Below are 20,009 nucleotides of genomic sequence, written 5' to 3'. Positions count from 1 at the left end.
AAATAAATTTTTTACCACAAAACTGTTGCTTCAACTAGGTAGCTTTTTTTTTCACAAGGGTATCGGGAAAAAATGCAACATAAAATGTATTGTCCATTTTCTCCTGAGTACGCAGATACCTCATATGTGGTGGAAATCAAATGTTTGGACACACGGCAGTGCTCGGAAGGCAAGGAGCGCCATTTGAATTTTTGAACGCAAAATTAGCTGCACTAATTAGCGGACGCCATGTCGGGTTTGAAGACCCCCTGAGGTGCCTAAACAATGGAGCTCCCCCACAAGTGACCCCTGTGAGACTGTGACTGGGGTTATCTATGACGGCCGGTATGTCTCGCCCCGGTTGTGCTCACTCCATGATAGAAAGTAAATCCACTCTAGGGTTAATGCTGTTTCCCTACAGGCTGAAGGAAGGGTTAAATAGAATCAGGAACAAGGGCAGGTGTGCCGGGTGTGAGGGAGAGAACAGAACTCCCTGAGTTTTCTGCTGGAGAGGCACATGTATTGTGTTATGGACTTTTGTTTGGACATTAAAACCGTGTGCTGTGAACCTTAATGCCTGGATCCCGTGTCTTCTGCTGCGCAGCCGACCGTGCTACCTCACATATGGTGGAGAATCGGCGGGCATGACAGCCGGTGAGGTGTAGCATCCATCCCTGGTGACCCAGCTGCGCATGTCCTGGATTCGAGCATCTATACTACAGCCCAAACCCGGCGACGCCATGGAGGACATACCAAAGCATTTGGCTCAGGCTAATGCACAGCAGCAACAGACCAATGCACACCTGCTCCAATCCTTGCAAGTGCAGGAAAAAAAACTCCAAGAACAGATGGATCAGGCCAATGCACGTCAGCAGCAATCCTTGCAAGTGCAGGACAAAAGGCACCAAGAACAGATGGAGCAGGCCAATGCACGTCAGCAGCAAGCCTTGCAATTGCAGGAAAAAAGGCACCAAGAACAGATGGTTCTCCTGGCCAAGTCGATCCGTGCCGGACCGGCAGCAACAACCCCGGGACCGGGTGACGACGGCAGCGTCCGGAAAGCGGTGAGATAAGCGTTGCAAAAGATGACCCCGGGTGATGATGTGGAAGCGTTCCTGGCGGTGTTTGAGCGGGTGGCCGAGCGGGAAAAGCTGCTGACCCCGCAGTGGGCTGAGGTATTGTTGCCCTATCTGACGGGGGAACCCCAAAAAGCGTACCTGGACCTCTGTGCCGAGGACGCCATTGACTATGTGACCCTGAAAGCCGAAATACTGGCTCGGTTGGGGGTGAATACCTATGTACGGGCTCAGCGGGTAAATCAGTGGTTCTATGAGGAAGCCAAACCCGTACGCTCCCAGGCCTATGACTTGTTGCATCTTGTAAAAAAGTGGTTGCAGCCTGACACTCTGAGCCCGGCGCAAATGGTGGAAAGGGTAGTAGTGGATCGTTTTGTGCGCACTTTACCCGTTACCGTTCAACGGTGGGTCGGACAGGGTGACCCGAGTACCCTGGACCAATTAGTGTCCCTGGTAGAGCGGCATGTGGCTACGCAGGACTTGATACGGGACACTGAGACTTTGCGTACCGCCCGTCGGTCCGGCCCCTCCAAGCCTAGGGCCAAGGACCCACCGCTGACAACGGTACAGGAGTCCCCTACCGTCCCGTCTGAGGCCGCGGCCGCCATTCCTGAGGTCCGGAAGGTTCTGTACCCTAAACGACAACCCGTCAAGGGGGTTTCCGTCCCCATTAGATGTTGGCAGTGCCAGCGGGTGGGACATATGGAATCCCAGTGTCCACTCACCACGGAGCCCATGGATTGTGGGGTTACCCAGCGGGGTTCAATGTATGCTCAGGTGGTGTGTACCGCTGACCTGGTCTCCCCAGAGACGGAGCCCCACTTGTGCCAAATACAGGTGAATGGATATCCGGTTACAGGATTGTTGGATTCCGGAAGCTTAGTGACCCTTGTGCGATCCACCTTGAGAGCTAAAGTAAAGGCCACAGGACGCACCGCAGGGGTGGTTTGCATACATGGGGACCGCCGCGACTATCCCACGGGATTTGTCACCATCACAGCACCTTGCGGTCAGGTGCAACATGAGGTGGGACTTCTTAACACTCTTCCTTATGACGTGATCCTAGGAAGGGATCTGCCCTATTTTTGGACTTTATGGAGGGGACCCCCTAAGTCCCCTCAGATATTGGTCGGTCCGGGACCTGAGCCCTACAATCCTGAATCCGGGACACCTGCCGTAGGGGTCACCATGATAGGGACAGAGTGTGAACCCGATAGGTCGCCCCTAGAGGTATTGGCAGGAGAGGCTGAGACGGTCGAGCCCATCCCGGAGTTGGAGGCATCCCCGGATACGTTTGGGACAGCCCAACTCCAGGACCCTACGTTAATACATGCCCGGAGTCGGGTGACAGTAGTTGACGGGGTGGCACAGCTGCCCGGTGCCCAGGTAAGGTACCCCCATTTCGCTCTTAAGCAGGATTTACTCTACCGGGTAGATGAAATACGGGGCGTAGGGGTAGTACAGTTGGTGGTGCCCCAGCCGCATCGCCGGCGGGTCCTCGACTTGGCTCATAAACACCTGATGAGTGGCCACCTAGGGGGTCAAGAAAACGCAGGAGCGAATATTGCAAAGGTTCTATTGGCCCGGGGTCTTTGGGGAGGTAAAACGGTTCTGTGAAACCTGCCCGGAGTGTCAGCTTACTGCACCCCTGACCCATTTTCGCAGCCCGTTGGTACCGTTACCCATTATAGAAGTCCCTTTTGAACGGATAGGGATGGATCTGGTGGGGCCCCTCGTAAAGTCCGCTCGAGGGCACCAACACATCCTAGTGATCGTTGACTATGCCACCCGGTATCCCGAGGCGATACCTCTCAGACATACTGCAGCAAAGCTTATAGCTCGGGAGTTGTTTGCTGTGTTCTGCCGGGTGGGATTGCCCAAGGAGATCCTTACGGATCAGGGGACCCCATTCATGTCTAAAGTGACCAAAGAGCTATGCCGGCTACTCCAGATCAAGCAGTTGCGTACGTCTGTGTATCTTCCTCAAACGGACGGTTTAGTCGAGCGTTTCAATAAAACCCTGAAAACCATGCTAAGAAGGGTGATTTCAAAAGACGGGAAAGACTGGGATATGATGCTTCCCTATTTGATGTTTGCCATACGAGAGGTGCCACAGGCATCCACAGGGTTTTCGCCTTTTGAATTGTTATACGGGCGACATCCCTGGGGATTGTTGGACCTGGCAAAGGAAACATGGGAACAAGAGCCCACCCCCCATAAAAGTGTGATTGAACACATTTTGGGTATGCAGAACCGCATAAGCGCGGTCATGCCAATTGTGAAGGAGCATTTACAGGAGGCTCAGGCCGCGCAAAGCGGCCGCTACAATAGACAAGCCACCGTGCGGACCTTTAAACCCGGGGATCGGGTGTTGGTATTGATCCCCACGGCGGAGAGCAAATTCCTGGCTCAGTGGCAAGGCCCCTACGAGATAAAGGAAAGAGTAGGGGTGGTTAACTATAAAGTATTGCGGCCCGGTAGGCGGAAACCTGAACAAATATGCCATGTCAACCTATTAAAACCTTGGCAGGAACGGGAAAGCCTGATGGCTGTTTTCTCCCCACCTCCCTCCTCTTCGGGTCGTTCACATCCGGCTCCAGCGACCTCCGGAGAGGACGAACCGGAAGTAAGGATTGGAGAAGCCCTCACCAAGCAACAGAGACGAGAGGCCAGACGGTTGGTTCAGCAGAACCCCGATGTCTTCTCCGAGCTGCCCGGTAGGACCAGTCTGATACGACATGATATTGTCACCGAGCCCCACCTGAAGGTACGCCTGAAGTCATACCGGGTACCGGAGGCTCGACGACAAGCCATATCGGAGGAAGTAAAGACAATGTTACGCCTGGGGGTCATCGAAAAATCCCGGAGTGAATGGGCTAGTCCGATTGTCCTAATACCAAAACCCGATGGCTCCTTAAGGTTCTGCAATTACTTTAGGAGATTGAACGAAATATCCAAGTTCGATCTCTACCCCATGCCCCAGGTGGATGAGCTGATTGATAGGCTGGGACAGGCACGATATTTTACCACGCTCGACCTGACCAAAGTGTACTGGCAGGTGCCACTAACGGAGTCCGCCAAGGAGAAAACCGCTTTTGTTACGCCGGAGGGTCTCTTCCACTATGTTGTCTTGCCTTTTGGGTTACATGGCGCTCCGGCCACGTTCCAGAGGTTGATGGACTTAGTGCTGGAACCCCACCAGGCGTATGCATCAGCGTACCTGGATGACATCATTATTTACAGCTCCGATTGGCAGACCCACTTGGAACAGGTAGAAGCAGTGGTGGACGCGCTTCGAACAGCCGGATTGACAGCTAATCCCAAGAAATGTGCATTGGGACTCACGGAAGCCCGCTACTTGGGCTACGTGATAGGCCAAGGAGTGATTAAGCTCCAAATTAACAAGGTTGAGGCGATCCAGAAGTGGCCTAGACCCCTGACCACGAAGCAGGTTAGGGCCTTCCTGGGTATCGTGGGGTACTACAGGAGGTTTGTAAAGGATTTTGCGGGACTATCAGCCCCCTTGACGGACCTTCTCAAAGGCAAGAAGTCCGTCATGGTGCGCTGGACTCCGCAGGCCGAGGACTCCTTCCGGGCCCTGAAGGAGGTCCTGTGCGGACAGCCCGTTCTGGTCAACCCTAATTTCCGGAAGGAGTTCATAGTACAGACTGACGCCTCGGAGATCGGCCTGGGGGCAGTGCTGTCTCAGGTGGTTCAGGGGGAGGAACACCCCGTCACCTTCTTAAGTAGGAAGCTCATCCCTCCCGAGCGGACTTATAGCGTAGTGGAGAAGGAGTGCCTGGCGATCAAGTGGGCCTTGGAGTCCCTATGCTATTACCTGCTGGGACGGCAGTTTCGCTTGGTGACGGATCACTCTCCACTGGTCTGGATGAGGTCCGCCAAGGAACGGAATGCCCGGGTTACCCGGTGGTTCCTTTCTCTGCAAAACTTCCGGTTTATGGTTGAACACCTGGCCGGTAGGTTGCAGGGCAACGCCGATGCCTTGTCCCGCGGCCCGTGTTTGATAGCGGGAGTTCAACCCCGCACGCTTGAACTGAGGGGGGGGGGGTATGTGAGACTGTGACCGGGGTTATCTATGACGGCCGGTATGTCTCGCCCCGGTTGTGCTCACTCCATGATAGAAAGTAAATCCACTCTAGGGTTAATGCTGTTTCCCTACAGGCTGAAGGAAGGCTTAAATAGAATCAGGAACAAGGGCAGGTGTGCCGGGTGTGAGGGAGTGAACAGAACTCCCTGAGTTTTCTGCTGGAGAGGCACATGTATTGTGTTATGGACTTTTGTTTGGACATTAAAACCGTGTGCTGTGAACCTTAATGCCTGGATCCCGTGTCTTCTGCTGCGCAGCTCACCGTGCTACCTCACACCCCATTTTGGAAACTAGAGCCCTCAAATATTTTTTCTAGATGTTTGATGAGCACTTTGAACACCTGGGGGCTTCACAGACGTTTATAACGTTGAGCCGTGAAAAGAAAAAAAAAATTTTTTACCACAAAACTGTTGCTTCAACTAGGTAGCTTTTTTTTTCACAAGGGTATCGGGAAAAAATGCAACATAAAATGTATTGTCCATTTTCTCCTGAGTACGCAGATACCTCATATGTGGTGGAAATCAAATGTTTGGACACACGGCAGTGCTCGGAAGGCAAGGAGCGCCATTTGAATGCAAAATTAGCTTCACTCATTAGCGGACGCCATGTCAGGTTTGAAGATCCCCTGAGGTGCCTAAACAATGGAGCTCCCCCACAAGTGACCCCATTTTGGAAATTAGAGCCCTCAAATATTTTTTCTAGATGTTTGATGAGCACTTTGAACACCTGGGGGCTTCACAGAAGTTTATAACGTTGAGCCGTGAAAAGAAAAAAACATTTTTTTACCACAAAACTGTTGCTTCAACTAGGTAGCTTTTTTTTCACAAGGGTATCGGGAAAAAATGCAACATAAAATGTATTGTCCATTTTCTCCTGAGTACGCAGATACCTCATATGTGGTGGAAAGTAATTGTTGGGCGCATGGCGGGGCTCAGAAGAGAAGGGCACCATTTGACAGCAAAATTGATTGGAATCATTAGCGGACGCCATGTCACGTTTTTAGACCCCCCCCCCCATGGTGCCTAAACAGTGGAGCTCCCCCACAAATTACCCCATTTTGGAACTAGACCCCTCAAGGAATTTATCTAGATGTTTAGTGAGCCCCTTGTACCCCCAGGGGCTCCACTGAAAGTTGATAACGTTGAACCGTGAAAATTATTTATTTTTTTTAAAAAAAAAAATTTAAATTTTTGCAGCAACAAGGTATTTTTTTTTTCTCTTTTTACAACGGTATCAGGAAAAAATGCACCATAAAACGTATGGTGCAATTTTTCCCGAGTACGCAGATACCTCACATGTGGTGGAAATCAATTGTTTGGGCGCATGGCGGGGCTCAGAAGACAAGGAGCGCCATTTGACTTTTCAAACACACAGACGCGGTGCACTGATCGGCCGCTGCAGGAGGCACGGTCGGATGAGAAACAAAAAGCGCTGGGGATACGAAAAAAAAAAAAAAGTCACGCCAAAAATTGAGCAGGGATGTTTATCCGCGCTCAGCGGGACGCACGGACAGATGCGATACTTTTTTTTCCGTATCCCCGACGCTTTTTGTATTGCATCAGTCCGTGAGTCCCGCCGAGCGCTGATCAGGGATGCACATAACGGATCGGCATCCATGCTCAATTTTTGGCGTGACTTTTTTTTCCGTATCCCCGATGCTTTTTGTCACGCCAAAAATTGAGCAGGGATGCCGATCCGTTATGTGCATCCCTGATCAGCGCTCGGCGGGACGCACGGACTGATGCAATACAAAAAGCGTCAGGAATACGGGAAAAAAAGTCCCGCCGAAAACTGACCACGGATGCAGATGACGCACGGACGCATGAGGTGTAAGAATGGACAGGGGATAGAGGAAAAAAAGAAAAAAAAAAAGTTATACTCACATTACCCAGAGGATTTGCAGGAGGAACAGCTTTGCAGCAGCCAGCAGGCAGGAAGTTGGACAGCTCAGCAGAAGACCCAGGAAGAAGGACCCAGCGATGGAGGCAGATGTGATTGGCCGGTGAAGACAGGTAAGAGGACGTCGGGGGGTAAGCAGAGGGGGAGGGGGAGAGCAGAGGGGGAGAGGGACAGCAGAGGGGGACAGCAGAGGGGGAGGGGGAGAGCAGAGGAGGGGGATACCGGAGGAGCTGCAGAATAGAGATCACGGGGGAGGCCGGCAGACTGGGATGTCTGGGGGCAGACCGGGATGTCGGGGGGCAGATCGGGAATGCTGGGGGCAGACCGGGATGTCGATGGGCAGATCGGGAATGCTGGGGGCAGATCGGGAATGCTGGGGGCAGATCGGGAATGCTGGGGGCAGATCGGGAATGCTGGGGGCAGATCGGGAATGCTGGGGGCAGACCGGGATGTCTGGGGGCAGACCGGGATGTCTGGGGGGGCAGATCGGGATGTCGGAGGACAGATCGGGATGGCGGGGGGCAGATCGAGATGGCGGGGGGCAGATCGCAGGGGGGCACGGGCAGGGGCCATTACGGGAGCGCGCAGGAGCAAATCACAAGAGCGCGCAGGGGCTGCAAGAGAGCAGGGGAGGAGGGATACCGGAGGAGCTGCAGAATAGAGATGGCGGGGGGCAGATCGGGATGTCGGGGGGGCAGATCGGGATGTCAGGGGGGCAGATCGGGATGTCAGGGGGGCAGATCGGGATGTCGGGGGGGGGGGCAGATCGCAGGGGGGCACGCGCAGGGGCTGCAAGGTGAGCACAATACTCACCGCTCCTGCGACGTGACGTGACAGCAGCGGCAGCAGCAGCAGTGGCGTTGTACCACTAGTACCAGCCAGTGCTGCACGCTGCAGACATGTTGGGGGAGGGTCCCCAGACCAGCACAGGCCTGGGGAGGGCGGCCACCGGCAGATCAGACCGCCCCACTGCACACTGATTGCAGCGATTGCGCGTCATTGCACGATCGCTCAAATCAGTGCTGCAGGGGGGGGCCACGGTGTCTGCTTGCTTCCAGCCAATGATCGGAGCTGCTGCAGCTCCGGTCCTAGCTGGATTTTACAAGATCACGCTATTTTTGGCATTTTTTTTTGCCGAAAACAGCGTGATCAATGTGATTGGCGGTTCCGATTTGAACAGCCAATCACATCGATCGCCTATGGGGGGTGGCGATGCCACCCCCCCTTGGGTCAAGCAAAGGTCCCCTGCTGTAAGAAACAGCAGGGGACATCATTTGAAAGCCGTTGCTATGGCCACGGCAATCAATTGAAGTTTAGGCCGTAAAATTACGTCCCTGGTCGTTAAGTCACGTTAAAATAGGACGTAATTTTACAGCCCGCGGTCGTGAAGGGGTTAAAGAGGGAATGTTTTTGGGAGTGTTTTTTCAAATAAAAATGTGTTTGTCGTCTATTTTTTTTTATTACTGACTGGGTTGGTGATGTCGGGTATCTGATAGACGCCTGACCTCACCAACCTCAGAGCTTGATGCCAGGTGACATTACACATCTGGTATTAACCCCATATATTACCCCGTTTGCCACCGCACCAGGGCGCGGGATGAGCTGGGGAGAAGCACCAGGATTGGCGCATCTAATGGATGCGCCACTTCTGGGGCGGCTGCGGCCTGCTATTTTTAGGCTGGGGAGAGTACAATAACCATGGACCTCCCTAGTCTGAGAATATCAGACCCCAGCTGTCTGCTTTACCTTGGCTGGTGATCTAATTTTGGGGGGACCCCTACATGGTTTTTTTTTTAATTATTTATTTAATTTAAAATAACAGCGTGGGGTGCCCTCAGTTTTGGATTACCAGCCAAGGTGTAGCTGCCAGCTGTGGTCTGCAGGCTGCAGCCGTCTGCTTTACCCTAGCTGGCTACAAAACTAGGGGGAACCCTACGTCATTTTTTTTTTCATTTTTTTGGCTAAATACAAAGCTAAGCATCCCTTAGTGCCACATGAAAGGCACCAAAGGGTGTAAAATTACAAAATGCAGGAGAGTGGGACATTATGTGTCTTTCTGCCATTATAATGACAGAAAAGACTGATATGAAGTGTACAAGCACAAGAAAATCACCAGAGCGCTCTACGCTGTGAAAAGCATTAGAAAATGGCACTGGAGTGAACATGTGACCGCCTCATGTAAGATGAAGCTATGGATCATGGGTAAATTTATGCATTTACCTTCCTTCAGTTTTTTTGCAGTACACAAAAAAAACGGAAGGCACACGGATGACAAACAGATGACATACGGACCATCTACGGAACGGAAACACATGCCACACGGATGCACCCGTGAAAAAAAATTGACTGTTTTTTGCAGACCGCAAAAATGGATCGGTCGTGTTAATGTAGCCTTATTCTGATCTGCCGTTTATAAACAGCAGGCAGAAATAAGTGAATAGCGCCCCCCAGCGTCAGAAAATCTCCGGAATTTCAGGGCTAGCTGAGACCCTGGAGATCATGATTCAGGACGGTTTTTCCGGTCCCCGCTCACGTGATCACAGGTATACACCATACACCGATGATCACGTTATAGTAAATGACAGCGCCGGTAAAAAATTATTTATCTCCCATCTGGCATGAACAAACACTTCTCCACTTCTTCTCCACTTATTCTCCACTTCTTCTCCACTTTTTCTCCACTTTTTCTCCACTTTTTCTCCACCTTTTCTCCACTTCTTCTCCAATTCTTCTCCACCTTTTCTCCACTTTTTCTCCATTTTTTCTCCACTTTTTCTCCACTTTTTCTCCACTTTTTCTCCACTTTTTCTCCACTTTTTCTCCACTTCTTCTCCACCTTTTCTCCACTTCTTCTCCACCTTTTCTCCACTTTTTCTCCACCTTTTCTCCACTTTTTCTCCACTTTTTCTCCACTTTTTCTACATTTTTTCTCTACTTTTTCTCCACTTTTTCTCCATTTTTTCTCCACTTTTTCTCCACTTTTTCTACCTTTCTTCTCCACTTTTTCTCCACTTTTTCTCCAGTTTTTCTCCATTTTTTCTCCATTTTTTCTCTACTTTTTCTCCATTTTTTCTTCACTTTTTCTCCACTTTTTCTCCACTTTTTCTCCACCTTTTCTCCACCTTTTCTCAATTTTTTCTCCACTTTTTCTCCACTTTTTCTCCATTTTTTCTCCACTTTTTCTCCAATTCTTCTCCACTTTTTCTCCAGCTTTTCTCCATTTTTTCTCCACTTTTTCTCCACTTTTTCTCCATATTTTCTCCACTTTTTCTCCACTTTTTCTCCACTTTTTCTCAATTTTTTCTCCACTTTTTCTCCACTTTTTCTCCACTTTTTCTCCAGTTTTTCTCCATTTTTTCTCCATTTTTTCTCCACTTTTTCTCCATTTTTTCTTCACTTTTTGTCCACTTTTTCTCCACTTTTTCTCCACTTCTTCTCCACTTCCTTTCCACTTTTTCTCCACCTTTTCTCCACTTTTTCTCCACTTCTTCTCCACTTCTTCTCCACTTTTTTTCCACCTTTTCTCCACTTCTTCTCCATTTTTTCTCCACTTTTTCTCCACTTTTTCTCCACTTTTTCTCCACTTTTTCTCCGTTCTTTTTCTATGGTCGGTCTACCCATTAGCTCTGCCATGCATAGTGTAGCTCTACACCTACTGTACATGTTACTTTATGATTGACATCTCTTTCGTACCAGAGCTGTCTAAGCCTACTCTGACCCCATATTTGTCATTACTATATTGTCCTTGTACTGTATTATGACATTTGTATCATGTGTTTGATTTCTTGCTGTGTTGCAATTTTTTTGCTGCATCCCAATTGTACCTCTACATTGTTCGAGTTTATGTTATTGTGCTCTCACTCTTATGTCATACTGATTATTGTTATTTTTCATGATTACATGCAGATAAGTCCAATCTGACGAATGCTCAGGCCGAAACGTCATTTGTAACTTGTTTTGGACAAAAACATATATGCTTATGAAATTTTATTTTTTCTTAATACAGACCAATAAAGAGTGATTTGCATTACTATCCTTTGTGACTTACTGACTTAGTCTGGGAGATTTAGAGTGCCGAGGTTACTCACTAATTTTATCTATTATTACCTCTGAGCACCTATATACCAGTGAGCAGAGCTTCCTCTACAGTAGTTCTCCTGATTAGGCATGCCCTTACCTCATGAGCAGGGCATTGCAGCTTTGGTAGCAACCATTACGACATGGACTCTGCTGCTGCGGACCCAGGGAGAGTGAGTGCAGATTCATTGCACCCACACTCCTCACATGAAGGGTCCGCACTCCTAGAAAATGGGGGATACGTTCCCTGAGTGTCTCCCCCCATATTCTAGACGGTCCAGAGTCATCGTGGGACCCCTTTATTTTTTTTCTTACAATAAATTGGTGAAAGAGGAAATGTTTTGGGGACTGTTTTTTCAAATAAATTTCTTTTGTCGATTTTTTTTTTTGTTAGTACTAACAGTTTATGATGTTGGGTATCTAATAGATGCCATGACATCACAAACTGCTGGGCTTGATCTCAGGTGACTTTACAGCTAGTATCAACCCGATTTATTACCCCGTTTGCCACTGCACCAGGGCACGGGATGAGCTGGGGTGAAGCGCCAGGATTGGCGCATCTAGTGGATGCGCCACGTCTGGGGTGCCTGCGGCCTGCTATTTTTAGGCTGTGAAGTCCCAATAACTATGGACCTTCCCACCCTGAGAATACCAGACCACAGCTGTCCGCTTTACCTTGGCTGGTGATCCAATTTGGGGGGGACCCTACTTTTATTGTGTAATTATTAATATTTATAAAATAATTATAAAAAAGAGCCTGAGGGGACCTCCATATTGGATCCCCAACCACGGTAAAGCTGCCAGCTGTGGTTTTCAGGCTACAGCCGTCTGCTTTACCCTAGCTGGCTATCAAAAATGGGGGGACCCAACGTCATTTTTTTTTTTTAACTATTTTTTAAATAGAAAAAATTAATGGGCTTCCCTGTATTTTGATTGCCAACCAAGGTAACGGCAGGCAGATGTGGGTGGCAACCCATAGCTGTCTGCTTTATCTGTGCTGAGAATCAAAAATACCGCGAAGCGCTACGTCATTTTTTTTAAAGATTTATTTTTACAGCACTGTGATGTCCAGCAATCAAAATACAGGGAAGCCCATTTTGTGTTTAGTTATTTAAATAAATAATTAAAAAAAATATATATGGGCTCCCGCTGCATTTTTTGTATTGCTAGCTAAGGGTAATCCAAGCAGCTACTGGCTGCTAACCCCCACTGCTTGGTGTTACCTTCACTGGCAATGGAAAATCTAGGGAAGCATTTTTTATTTTTTTTGCCAAAAAACTACAAAAAAAGGACGTGAGCTTCGCCATATTTTTGTATGCTAGCCAGGTATAGCAGGCAGGTGCTGGAAGAGTTGGATACAGCGCCAGAAGATGGCGCTTCTATAAAAATGCCATTTTCTGAGGTGGCTGCAGAGTGCAATTCGCAGCAGTGTGGCCCAGAAAGCTCAGGCCAACCTGTGCTGCGGATTCCAATCCCCAGCTGCCTAGTTGTACCTGGCTGGACACAAAAATGGGGCAAAGCCTACGTCATTTGTTTTCTAATTATTTCATGAAATTCATGAAATAATAAAAAAAGGGCTTCCCTAGATTTTTGGTTCCCAACCGGGTACAAATAGGCAACTGGGGGTTGGGGGCAGCCGTACCTGCCTGCTGTACCTGGCTAGCATACAAAAATATGGCGAAGCCCACATAATTTTTTCAGGGGGCAAAAAACTTCTGCATGGAGAAGAGCAGACAGCAGCTGCAGAACTACAAGGCTCAGCATACTCCATCCAGGACTGTATGCAGAAGTTTTTTGCCCACCAAAAAAATGACGTGGGCTTCGCCATATTTTTGTATGCTAGCCAGGTATAGCAGGCAGCCACGGGCTGCCTCCGAACCCCAGTTGCCCATTTGTACCCGGCTGGGAACCAAAAATATAGGGAAGCCTGTTTTTTTTAATTATTTCACTTATTTCATGAAATGATTAAAAAACAAATGACGTGGGCTTCGCCCTATTTTTGTGTCCAGCCGGGTACAACTAGGCAGCTGGGTATTAGAATCCGCAGCACAGGTTAGCCCGAGGTTTCTGGGCGCCTCTGCTGCGAATTTCAGTCCGCAGCTGTCCCAGAAAATGATGCTCTCATAGAAGCGCCATCATCTGGCGCTGTATCCAACTCTTCCAACAGCCCTGGAGCCGGGTGGCTTGTTGGGTAATCATGAGTTAATACTGGCTTTGTTTTACTAGCCAGTATTAAGCCAGAGATTCTTAATGTCAGGCACGTTTGACCCGGCCATTAAGAATCTCCAATAAAGGGTTAAAAAAAAGACACCACACAGAGAAAAAATACTTTAATAGAAATAAATACACAGACACGTTAGAGACTCCATCTTTATTACCCCCTGTCAGCCCTCCACTTTCTCGTTCAACAAATGCAGCTCTGCTCCATCACTGCTGAATGGGGGAAGACGCTGCTTCCTGTGCAGAAATCACTCCGTGAAAGCTGCACGAGAAGCAGAGTGAAGCCTTCACTCCGTGAGTGATCAGTGCTGCTAGCGGTAACAGCAGTAACGCTGACAGATGCGTTACCATAGCAACGGTGCTCCCGGAGCCGCGGTTAGCGGTGACGTCACCGCTAACTGTGTTGCTATGGCAACGGTGATCTCCGTTAATGACCGGCTGTGTCAGCCAGTCCCTAATGGAATGGGGAGTCGAACGTGTGCTAGAGCATGTCGCCGGTACACGGCGATACACAAATGTGCACCGTGTACCGGAGAGATGCACTCGCAGGTCCTACATGACGCGTCATAGTCATGTGACCAGTCTGTAGCCAATGAGATAATAGCCACGTGACTGGTCACATGGCTATTTTGACATCACGATAGGTCATATTTGCTGGCAGTGCAGGTCACCGGGAGGATTCAGCGATCATCGGATGGAATAGCTGCAGGAGACAGAGTGCGGGAGGGATTGCGGGGACCGGTAAGTGTTATGGCAATGTTTATTAACTGTTTGTGTACATTTATCATGCATTTTTATGTGTTTGTGATTGCCTCCCATTATAGCCTATTGGTTTGAGTTCGGTTCGTCGAACGTTCGACAAACCGAACTCGAACGGGAGCTCCGTTCGCGAACCGACCTTGAGCCGAACCGCGACCGGTTCACTCATTTCTACTACTGAGTTTGCTAACACCCAATTTGTGGTAGGAAACTGCTGTTTAGGCACTTTGCAAGGCTTAAAATGGGAGGTGCGCTATTTCAATTTAAGACCACCATTTTGGCTGTAATATACTTTATACATCATTGTCACATTTGAAGAGTCCCTGACATGCGAAATCAGCAGAAACCCCCACAAGTGACCCCATTTTGGAAACTCTCCATTGACAGCAGTCTGACCCTATTCTCAAAATAAATTTGGATCATTGTGGTGGGACCTGCACCAATCATTCCTTTGTCACAGAGCATGTTTATATATATAAGATTTACTTGTGCTTTGTCACCTTAGTGAATTTGTATTGACATGACAGTAAAAAAACTAGAAAGTAAATGCAATTTGAAAAAAACCATAGCGAAAAATATTAAACATTTATTAAGTCTTTTGTTAGTATGTTTCTGCTAAAAAAAGTTTAACTTATCATCATTTCATGGTTGGGGTATTAATGACCTCACAAAGTAATCCTCCTATCCCACATAAAACATAATAGCAGCTGGGTGGTGATGGGTGGTGATGGGGCAGAAACCAATATACCTCTAATCCTCTAGGACTTCCCTACAAAATCTATTTTTTTGTTTACCGTACCCTAAGTTATACACAGTCTAAAAATATGATCTAACTGAACTCTAACATCTATGATAAAACATGGAATGATAACAAATGATTAAAAAGAATTTCTTCTATCTGACTATACCTGAGCAGACAACTCCAGCATCTTCATTGTGGCCACAGTTGTTTACTGTATATGGTTGGTGTTGACAGTCCCATACACGTTGTTCATTGCCGGTGCATTGCACATCATCCAATACAATTTGTCCTTGTCCTTGGCCAAAAGCAGCACTGCCATTAGCTGCAAGTGCGTTGCCACAATGTAACTGCCTGCATACAACTTGTGCAGCGTTCAAATCAAAATAATCATCACACACAGTTCCCCATGCTCCATTATAGAGGATTTCTACACGACCGTTACATTGACCATTGCCATTTACCAGTCTTAAAGACATGACTGAACCTAAAAATAAAATAGGAAAATTGTAATTTCCAAAAATTTTACACTTAAAATAGTCTCAACGAAATAGTCCAAACAGGGTAGTCAACTTAATCTTATTTTTTCTGGACATTTAAAAAAAAAAAACAACCTGAAAGACAATTCTTTTTATAGACACATGGAAAAACCATGGGAAATCATTAAGATTACAAGGGATATTTGTCTGCAGTCCATATATTTGATAACAAACCATTAGCTGCATTCACTGAAAACTAAAACATGATGATAAATGCAGTCAAAATAACTTGTATAAGTTTTTTCAGACTCAAAAACATCATGGATGCCTTACTTATTTTTGCTGACAGGGCCAAAAAGTGACTAATTTTTATGCACTGTCATGAAGGTTCTGGATGGCTGGCTACACTTTTTTCTTACCTGCACAAAATATTGAATAAAAGTGCAATGTGTCAGCGGGTCAACTTCCATCTTAATCGGAATTCCAGCCTTCTGATATCCTGTTTACCCTCACTTATACATGCATTAAGAGAGTGAATATTCTTTTTTAACTGAATATTCTCTTTAAACCTCCTGCACAGGACCTTTGAAGCATGTGGGTAACTCAAAAAGGCCATCATACTTTTTGTTCTCTACCGCCTTTTTCATTCTACTTTTTTGCCACAATAAATTTAACTCTTGAGACAGTGAGTGCTGCTATTTTTATTTCTTATCTTAAACCACTTTTATACTTCCACTTTTATACGCTATAGATATGTGTGAACCTCTGTGTCCAGTCTTGGCATCTCGGTGTGCCAAAAATGTACATTTTCATTCCATACCATTTAAAATAATTAGTATGGGTCATTTGACAAATATATAATTTACATTAGCATCATTTTTGAATTGTAGTTTTTTGTTAAACATGTAGAGGGGTTAAATTTTTAACAGTAACTTTTTTATTTTTGCCACAAACGTTACAAAAAATGTTTTATTACGGAGTCTGGACCACTTAAAATTTAAAATGACTTTTAGCGACCTACATTTAGAAAAAAGCCTAAAAGTGACCCCATTTTTATTAACTGACTTTTGAAAGTACTCAAAAACACATTTAAAAAGGTAGTTATCCCTTCAGGCGCTTCAAGGAATTAAAATGAAGAAGTGAAAAGAAAACATTAGTTATTTCCACAAAAATGTTACTTTGGTCCTATATTTTACATTTTTTTCAAGAGTGGAAGGAGAAAAGGACCTCATAATTTTTTGTGCAATTTATGTTGAGTCCGTTAATACTGAATTTGTGGTCAGAAACTACTGTTTGGGCGCAAAGCAGGGCTAGTAAAGGAAATGCACTTTTTGTTTTTTAGAGGATAATTTTGGATGTAATAGACTGAAAGACTGCAGACAGCATGTTGCATTTGTGGAGTCTCTAGGGAACCAAAACAGACAAAAAGATTAGAAGTGACCAATTTTTAAAACTACACCACAGAAGGAAATCATTGAGGTGTGTGTTGAGCATATTGAACACATAGGTGATTCACAGATGTTTACAACATTGGGGCGTCGAATTGAAAAACAACAAATTGTTACTGTGGCCTCTAATGTTTAATTTTCCCAAGAATTAAAAACAGAAAAATAACCAAAAAATGTATTGTGAAATGTTTTTGATTACATCATTACCCCCAAATCTGTTCAGAAACTACTGTTGGACACATAGCATTGCTTGGAAGAGACATAGTGGCACTTATATTCTGTAGCTCAATTTTGGCTAAAATACTGTAGATTGTGGAAGCTATTTTGCATCTTCAGAGCCCCTAATATGCTAAAACAGCAACAAAAAAACAAAAAATGAAGCCATATTGGAGTCTACAACCCTCAAGGAATTCATGTATAGGTATTGTGAACATCTAGGTCTAACGGGGTCTTTACAGAGCTTTATAACTAGAGATGAGCGAACCGGTCCCGGTTCGGCTCGAGGCGGTTCGCCGAACGGGGGGGTCTGGCTCGAGTTCGGCTCGTCGAACGTTCGACGAACCGAACTCGAGCCCATAGGAAACAATGGCAGGCAATCACAAACACAGTAAAACACCTAGAAAACACCCTGAAAGGTGTCCAAAAGGTGACAAACAACTCACAACATAACACAAACACATGGGAAAGTGACAAGGACATATACTCATGTGAAAACAAAACAGCTGGACAAGGAAAAAGAGGGAGACACACAGATATATGAGTATATGCAAAGAAACATCGATTCCATTATTGTGCAACTTGAGCCCTGCTCATTTTAGGCTTCCAATCTGGATAAATTGCCTGAGCTCGCCACGTACGCCTTGAGGATCTTGTCGTGTCCTGCAGCCAGCGTTCTCTCGGAACCTGTCTTCAGTGCTGCTGGGGGTCTGCTGGCAGATAAGCACACGTGTCTGTCCACTGACAATGTGGACCTGGCTCTCAGAGGACTTTTCTTCCCCTGGATCAGCCAGGGGAGGCGAAAGGCACGCGTATTTTTGAGAGTGCTTCATGCAAAGCATCTTTTTCTTTGTCAAAAGGGGGGGTCAACCGATGCCAGTCAAGTGGGGTGTGTGTGGCCCAGTTAGTGGCAACGAGGGAGACTGTGGTTGGAGTCCCCTCGCTGTGTCTCTAAAAGAACCAAGATGAACAAGTCATGGCTCTCAGAGGACTTTTCTTCCCCTGGGTCAGCCAGGGGACGGGAAAGGCACGCGTATTTTTGAGAGTGCTTCATGCAAAGCATCTTTTTCTTTTTCAAAAGGGGGCTCAACCGATGCCAGTCAAGTGGGGTGTGTGTGGCCCAGTTAGTGGCAACGAGGGAGACTGTGGTTGGAGTCCCCTCGCTGTGTCTCTAAAAGAACCAAGATGAACAAGTCATGGCTCTCAGAGGACTTTTCTTCCCCTGGGTCAGCCAGGGGACGGGAAAGGCACGCGTATTTTTGAGAGTGCTTCATGCAAAGCATCTTTTTCTTTTTCAAAAGGGGGCTCAACCGATGCCAGTCAAGTGGGGTGTGTGTGGCCCAGTTAGTGGCAACGAGGGAGACTGTGGTTGGAGTCCCCTCGCTGTGTCTCTAAAAGAACCAAGATGAACAAGTCATGGCTCTCAGAGGACTTTTCTTCCCCTGGGTCAGCCAGGGGACGGGAAAGGCACGCGTATTTTTGAGAGTGCTTCATGCAAAGCATCTTTTTCTTTTTCAAAAGGGGGCTCAACAGATGCCAGTCAAGTGGGGTGTGTGTGGCCCAGTTAGTGGCAACGAGGGAGACTGTGGTTGGAGTCCCCTCGCTGTGTCTCTAAAAGAACCAAGATGAACAAGTCATGGCTCTCAGAGGACTTTTCTTCCCCTGGGTCAGCCAGGGGACGGGAAAGGCACGCGTATTTTTGAGAGTGCTTCATGCAAAGCATCTTTTTCTTTGTCAAAAGGGGGGGTCAACCGATGCCAGTCAAGTGGGGTGTGTGTGGCCCAGTTAGTGGCAACGAGGGAGACTGTGGTTGGAGTCCCCTCGCTGTGTCTCTAAAAGAACCAAGATGAACAAGTCATGGCTCTCAGAGGACTTTTCTTCCCCTGGGTCAGCCAGGGGACGGGAAAGGCACGCATATTTTTGAGAGTGCTTCATGCAAAGCATCTTTTTCTTTTTCAAAAGGGGGCTCAACCGATGCCAGTCAAGTGGGGTGTGTGTGGCCCAGTTAGTGGCAACGAGGGAGACTGTGGTTGGAGTCCCCTCGCTGTGTTTTACATGCTTTTAGAAGGGCATGAAATGGCTTGGAGGTTGACTTTCATCATATGCAAACTGTTGGCTACCAAAATGCTGCCTTTCCAACAACTGTGGTTATAGGCAATGAGGAACATACTGATGAAGATGAGACGCAGATACCCGATTGGGATGACAACTTAAATATTCGGTCAGGGCAAGAAGAAACTCGGTCTGAGGGGTAGGGGAGTGCAAACACAACAATTGATGATTAAGTTCTAGATCACACCTACTGTCAACCCACAGTCAGACACTCGAGGAGGTCAACAGAGGCGGTGGAGGAGGATGCAACCGACGTCGAAGTAACCTGGCGCCTTCCTGGACACAGTCGGAGCACTGGTAGCACGTCTACAACTGCATCCTCAGCCACCACTCTGCCTCTGAGCATTATTCGGGGTGGATCAACAGGTCGCATGGCCTCTAAGCCTTGCCTAGCCAGGTCCTTTTTTGACATAGAAAAAGATCGCCCAAATTATGTGATCTGTAAAATTTGTCATGGTTCTCTTAGTAGAGGTCAAAACCTCAGCAGTTTGACAACTTCTTCCATGAATCGTCACATGAATAAATATCATATGGCCCGATGGGAAGCTCACCGTGCTGCAATGCGGCCTAGCGGAGCGAACCATCCACCGCCTGCCCCTTCCAGTGCATCCGCGCGCTCGTCATCTTCTAGGACTGTGGGGACAGCTGTCACACCTGTTTTTCCACCCACAACTTCCACCACTGTAACCGCAACAGGCAGTTTGCTTGGTAGGTCGTCAGTTGGTTTGGAAGGGGAAACAAGTGAGTGTGTACAGCTCTCTCAGACATCGATAGCACCAACTTTGGATGAAGGCAACATCATGTCTCCGCCTGCACTTTCCTCACAAAGCTGCATTTTTCCAGGGACACCCGACTCAACACCGTCTACACACAGCAGCCAGATCTCTGTCCCTCAGA

At 47.4% G+C, this 20,009-nt stretch overlaps 1 protein-coding gene across 1 annotated transcript in view; it reads right to left on the bottom strand.

Annotated features, from left to right (window-relative positions):
* Positions 1 to 15,806, bottom strand: part of LOC142312634 (scavenger receptor cysteine-rich domain-containing protein DMBT1-like) — a 69,560-nt gene extending 53,754 nt beyond the window's left edge. Inside the window, exons 1-3 of the mRNA XM_075351631.1 lie at positions 15,756 to 15,806; positions 15,571 to 15,592; positions 15,027 to 15,344 (exon numbers count right to left, since the gene is read on the bottom strand). Coding sequence (XP_075207746.1) covers positions 15,027 to 15,344; positions 15,571 to 15,592; positions 15,756 to 15,806 — 391 coding nt within the window. The remainder of the gene's footprint in view (positions 1 to 15,026; positions 15,345 to 15,570; positions 15,593 to 15,755) is intronic.
* Positions 15,807 to 20,009: the final 4,203 nt, after the last annotated feature.

Source organism: Anomaloglossus baeobatrachus, chromosome 5 (genome assembly GCF_048569485.1).
Source record: "Anomaloglossus baeobatrachus isolate aAnoBae1 chromosome 5, aAnoBae1.hap1, whole genome shotgun sequence".
Classification (NCBI taxonomy): Eukaryota; Metazoa; Chordata; class Amphibia; order Anura; family Aromobatidae; genus Anomaloglossus; species Anomaloglossus baeobatrachus.
This window is presented reverse-complemented; position numbering and strand designations above follow the sequence as displayed.